The 6,248-nt window shown below is 44.8% G+C and overlaps 1 protein-coding gene across 3 annotated transcripts in view; it reads right to left on the minus strand.

Moving 5' to 3' along the window:
- ARHGAP28 (Rho GTPase activating protein 28) overlaps window positions 1-6,248 on the minus strand; it is a 135,726-nt gene that overhangs the window by 33,586 nt on the left and 95,892 nt on the right. For all 3 annotated transcript variants that reach the window (XM_019525637.1, XM_019525644.1, XM_019525649.1), the window contains one exon: window positions 5,036-5,253. In XM_019525637.1, coding sequence (XP_019381182.1) covers window positions 5,036-5,253 — 218 coding nt within the window. The remainder of the gene's footprint in view (window positions 1-5,035; window positions 5,254-6,248) is intronic.

Consider the following 6,248-nt stretch of genomic DNA (forward strand, 5'->3'; position numbering starts at 1 on the left):
AAAAAAAAAAAAAGGGGAGATGAGACAGAGAGGCAGTCTTTTAAAAAGCTTTCTGCCATATAGAAGATTTAAAAACTAATCATCAGACCATCACAAAATGAAAATGTGAATGTCTGTGCCACAGCACAGCTAAGAGAAATTGTAAACCAAAGATATTATTGTTATCGTTTTACTCATGCTGCAGGTTTCCACTGCTTGTAGATTTGTTCATCTTTTCCACCACTGTTGCTTTAACTGCCCTTTGCACCCCTTGGAGAGCTGAGATTCTTCTTTAATTAGAGCCTGATCTTGCATGTGGTAGTCTAGGAAAACTCCCTGGCTAAATACAGAAATTCAAAAAGCCCGAGCTTAAATAAATTAAATCTTTGCAGGTTAGTCTAACCAGCGTAGATTGAACTGAGAAGCAAATGAACAGACATTCACTTTTGATTCTGGAAATGCAGCCACATGCCTGCAGTGGCTCATGGTAGAAGTTGGGGGGCACTAGAGTGAGCCCTCTCTTCCCTTTGGCAGCGGCTGGAAGGCTGGTGGGAAGCTGAACTCCTTCCCCTATCCCACTAGCACAGGACCCCATCTGGGGTCTGCCGGGCAGGGTTGCAGCAGCCCCTGTCAGGTCCTGTGCCAGTGGGAGAGGTGGGAGAGAGGAGAATTAAACCCCTTCCCCCCACCTTTGACTCAGGCTAGCATTGGGGCAGGCTGTGCCCCCCACTTGTCAAGCAGTGAGCAGGGGAAATGCCTGATGGGGTGTGCTTCACTCCTGCCTGGCAGACCCCAGCTGGCGTCCCATGCTGGTGGGAGAGGGGATTAAACCCCACTCCCAGGCTGTGTCCCCATCCAGGTTTCCCACCCCTACCCCTTTGTCAGCCAGCCCTCACTGCTCTGACCAGAGAGCAGAGGGGCTGGGCCAACCCTGCTCTGCTCAAGCAGACAGCACAGCCCATCCCAGGGCTGCAAAGCATCCTGGTATGCTGGGGGACTGTGATTTAACTTAAATTGGGTCTGGGACAGAAGTTCCATAAATGGTTTGACTTAAGTCAGTTAAGGCTGATACTACATTCAAGCAGGTTTATCTTAAACCAGTTTTGGCTATTTTGAAACTGGTTTATGTTACAGGTTTAAACCAGTTTCTGATTACTTAAACTGGTTTATGTGTAACTTCTGTCCCTAGCCCCTTAGAACTAAAAAGATGTCTTATTTGATGGAGGTGTTCAGGGTTTGGCGATTCATTAGTATGAAATTAACTTCTGCCAAAAGTGTTTTCAATTCCACCACCACCCCCCAGCAGCTTTCCTACTTTTCTTTTAAGTTTCAGCAGAGGCCAAAATGCCTGATTTTCAGATACACTGAGCACTTGCAACCAAGAGCCTTTAAACAGGTGCTGTGAGTGATTAGCACTCATGAAAATCAGGCTACTGTAACTAATACACCATAGCAGTAAACATGGTTCTCTGCTGCACATGTTGAGTACTGATGAGCATATGATGAGTATTGTTAGGGGTGGGGAAGACATTTCATCTAAGGGAAGCTCCCTAAGAGAACATTTTGAGGAGGCATTATTTTTTTTAAGGCTTCATGATAGCACATACAAGGTGTGTTTACACATGCGCTTTATTGCACATTTGACTAATCTAATGTGCAGTAAAGCATCACCATCTATACATGTGCAGAAATTACTGTGCAGTAAATTAATTTAAAGTGTCATTTGCTAGTACCCACAGATGCAGGTACTTTAAAATGGCACTTTAAACTAATGCTCAAAGCACGTGTATAGATGCCAACTGGGAGCAAATTGCTCCTAGTCAGCCCAGGCAGCAGGGGGCCACAACTGCTACCTAGATAAGTTGCGAGCTGAGGGGAGCAGGGGGGAGATGTCCCTGACTCTGAGGGCAGCTCCATGCTGCAGGGAGGAGCTGTCACTGTAGCTCCCTGCTGTCCTGGGGCAAGCCACAAGCTCTGGGGGTGGGGGAAGGGGAGCTGGCCCTGGCTCCTGGGGCATCTCCAGACAGCAGCTCTCCCCATCCCCTGGAGCCCAGACCTGACCTGACCTGCTGTGCCCCCTGCCTACCCAAGGCTGCCCCTGGAGCCCCCTGCCAGACTGGGGCTGCCCTCAGTGCCCCCAGCCTCCCCTTGGCTGCTGCAGTGGGGGAGAACAGAGCAGGAGCAGCCCCGGACTAAGTTGCTCCTGTTGCGCTTAATTTGCTTCTGACCCCGGTATACATGTAGATGTGTACCCAGGAACAGTTTAATGCACCTGAATTTATTACAAGTAGATGTGCCCTCATTGAATCTGATCTTAGGCTACCATAGCAAGCTTCCTGTTTTTAAACCAGATTGACTGTTCTGGGTGTGATAGCCTCAGAGTGAAGCCAGTGCTTCACTTCTTTCCCTGTACATTTGGGGTGTTTTCTGCTCTTCTGAGAGCAGTCCTGCACTTGGGAGAGTGAGGGATCTGTAACTCTGGTGTCATCTAGGCTGGAAGCAGAAGGATTCAGAGCTACACTCCTCTTCTTGGGTAACAGTATCAAAACCTGATCCTCTGAGCTCTGATTCATTATGCCAGACACTGATGTAGCACCTTTCAAATGAACCTATAAACCTAGTGTAGGAACCTTCACTAAAACTTCCCCTATGCCCACAATGACTAGGAAAATCTTTACTTGCCCTTCCCTTGTGTCTTTTCTTCCTGTCTGCTGACAGCAAAGCAAACTAAAAACGGAAGAAAGAAATCTGTTTAGGAAGCAAAGGAAAAAAATCAAAACAGGGAAGATAATCTTTTGTCTATTGCTGATGATTGTGCTGTTTACATATTAAAAATGTTTATTCCCCTTTCTCTTGTAGTCAAGGGGAAAGCTAAATGAATCATCCCCTTAAAAAAGAAATCTCCCCTTGGGTGGCTCTTGTAGTTTAATCATGCTTTCCTCATCATAGTTAGGGGAATAAGAAAATAACCCAGTCTATATCCCTTGCCTCTCAGCACCCGTTGTGCTTATGATGCCTGGAGGAGTAGATAAAGATTGCATCTTTCCTTCTTATGTGGAGGGTAGTAAGTGAAAAGACTTTCACACTTTTCAATGCTCCTGTCCTTTGAAGCAACCAGTGGGCAAGAGAAGTAGATTGGGTTGATTAAAATTACTGCTTTACTTTTCAGACTAGTGCTCAAACACTCACTGAAATGATGATTTATTTGGTAGGAGCAATTTCAGCCAAGGTACAGTCACCGAGGTCTAGGCTACCAGCATTTCTTAAATTTCTCCTAATCACTAGAAAGGTGATAAATATGCTTTTTTTCAAATCTCTGGGGCAGTAAATAGAGATAGTTACATGGAAGAAGAGTCTCAATGGCCTGATGGGCAATTAGGAACTAACTGCCCAATTCTCTCCATTTTTCAATAGGACCTGGGTGCCTAATAGCTCTTTGTGCCTTTTGTAGTCTCCCCCATTTCCCTTTTATGTAACAGGTGAACGTGTGGCCTACAGCTGTGTTTGCAATGAGTATTTAGTAATTGGGTGAGAACTATATAGAAGTGCACAATTTCATGAGAAGGAGGAAAGAGTAGTCATAGCAGTTATTTTTTTCCAAATGTTATCTTAGACTTTCACAAGGCAGAACAATATACTGGGTCAAATTTTTAAAAAGGTAACTGTTAAATAATAATCTGAAGGGCAAGGCTTTAACATAACTTTGGACATTCTGATTCTTTAAGGAAGAGGGAAACATGAAAATTATATCAGAATATCAGCAAAAGATCATCTATAATCTGTGCAACTGTGAAACAAAAAAATTAATGTAATGTGTTTTTCCCCCCCCGCTGGCTGCATTTTGTTACAAAAATGAAATCTCATTATGCTTCAGGAAATACAGATTCTACCACACACAAAGTATTTAATACATTTTATAGTGCACTTTACCTGAAAAAGAAGCTGGTCACATAGCTAGTCACAAATATTTGCCCTGAGGAAAACAGGGCAAGCTCCTAATCTTACAGAAAGTCTTTTTAGCTCATGCAAAATATTTTGGGATTTAATGCAAGAAAGTCCACCCACAAGAAATGACATGGTGCTCTTGGAGGGAGTGCTGTAATAATCTTGCTGAGGTATGAGCCTGAAGTGCCAAAGTGCCTTACCTATTTAAACTGAAGACTAACAGCCTTGTTGTATGGTAATTTTGGGCAGCTCCTGGAGCTCTTAACACCTGGATTGTCTGCACATTAACATATGAAACTAATGTTAAGCATTCATTAGGCAAGTCAAAGTTATGCAGCTCCAGGGCAGTATCATCTCTGATTTGTGTTACCCAGCTCCTGTTACACGAAGGTGTAGCCATTCTAAACTGCACCTTAGTGTAAACACCCCATCCACCCCCATCTCCTGCTGGCTCACACTGGGCCCACTGACCACCCCCATCCTGTTCACTGCTCCCTGCTTACTTGTGGCTGGCTGCTCTGTCTGTCCTGGGGGAGTATGCAAGGAAGAATTAACCTGCCTTCCTGGCCATCACTGCCACCTCTGCTGTTGTCTGGGCCAGGCTCAGCCCAGAGAAGAACAGCAGCTCCACAGCTGTGGTGGGGGGGGACTGGGCAAAAAGGTTAACCCTTCCCTGCCTCCTTCCTTGGGACAGACAGAGCAGGCAGCCACAGTGAGTAGTGGGACAGTACTCCAAGATGCAGGGGGGAAGCCTGGAATGAGAAGGGGAGGGGGGAGATACTTACTTTTTAGTCCTCCAGGCTCCTGCTAGCTGGAACATGTGATTTTTCCAAACTCAAGCTAGCACTAATGCTGTTCAACATTTGGGCAGCTCACAGCATAACATGTAACAAGGCTCTTAGATCACTAAGTAGCTCTCCCATTGTGTACTTTGGCAATCTGATTTTACCATATAGCAACATTTTTTAAAGGAATTTGTAATTTAGTAGCCCCAAAAATACAGCTTTTGGGATAATTGCAAAACTGTGCAGCAATTGCTTTAGTTAGTTTATTTTTATTTTTTTAACCAAAATGTGCTATAAGTAGGCACTGTGAGATCTGTGGTACTTACAGAAGAGTCGCTGACTCCAAAGATGTCTCGCACATCTCTGACTGTGTGCTTATTTTTCTTCCTCATTGTCTGGGTGTAGGTGTTGTATCTCTTTTGCACAGCAGCTGCTTGAGTTCGGGTCAGTGTAGATAACAAGGCCTGTCCATCCTCCTCTTCAGCTCCCGAGATCAAGGTAGATAAACCCACTTCTTGTAGCCATTCAGCTTCAAGCTCCCCCTCTGCGAAGGAGATGAGAGTGTCAACATGCCTTGTATTGGGGACTAGAATGGGAGGGGAGGGAAGGGAAATAGCCGGGCTGGTTCAATGTTCTAACTCCTACCTCGGGAAGACTCTGTTTTCAACCCCTCTTACGACATAAATGTCAATGCATTTAGTTTTGTCAACATATTGTTTCCATTCTCATTATTAAGCTTGAGAACAGCCTTCAGGTGGTATCTGTGCACATAAGATCCTTAGGAAAAGAATGCAAGTAGTGCCTCATCATCCTGGGCTATCAAAATCACCAAAACCTAATTCTCTTTAAAGAAAATAAATTCAGCCCCCTCAAATCCCACCTGTCCTGTTCAAATGTTGACATTTGACAGAGGAAGGCAAATGATCTGAATGGATTCTAATAGTACTATATCTGCTGTGGCAATTTCTATATTATAAGTATTAGGGATAGGCAAATTTCAGGGCCTCATCACATGGGACATTAATACTCTAATATTTAACACATACTAAAAGTTAGAACATGTTCTGAGCAGTCACACGGTACTGTTTACTATGATTTCAAACATGCACGGTTCGCTGATTGGTGGCCTCAGCCCTGGTACAACACTGAAGTCTTGAACAGGCTCTGGTGCAGTGTGGGGGCTGGGACTGACAATCAATAGGTTCTTGCTGCCAGCCCCAGGACCTTGCAGAGCTGCAGGCATTCAGCTTTCAGTCTGAGCCTGGAGAAATCTGGCAAGTGGAAGATCCAGGATCCATCTCCCTGACAAGTGTGGATTTCCTCATCCCACCTGGAGGCCTGGTAGAGCAGAAGGGTCCCTGGCTGATGTCACGGCTGGGTGAGGATTGCAAATTGCTCATATTATCTCCATGGAGCAGTCCAACAATAGCTGAACACATGTTTCTTAATATGATCTGGAGCTACTCCTTGCAAAAAAGTTGTAACTTCATTATGATGTAAGTGAAATTAGCATGTGTTTTACTGCTTGAACAGGAGGTC

The sequence above is a fragment of the Gavialis gangeticus genome, unplaced genomic scaffold (assembly GCF_001723915.1).
Source record: "Gavialis gangeticus isolate Ggan-Ray unplaced genomic scaffold, GavGan_comp1, whole genome shotgun sequence".
In the NCBI taxonomy this organism is placed as follows: domain Eukaryota; kingdom Metazoa; phylum Chordata; order Crocodylia; family Gavialidae; genus Gavialis; species Gavialis gangeticus.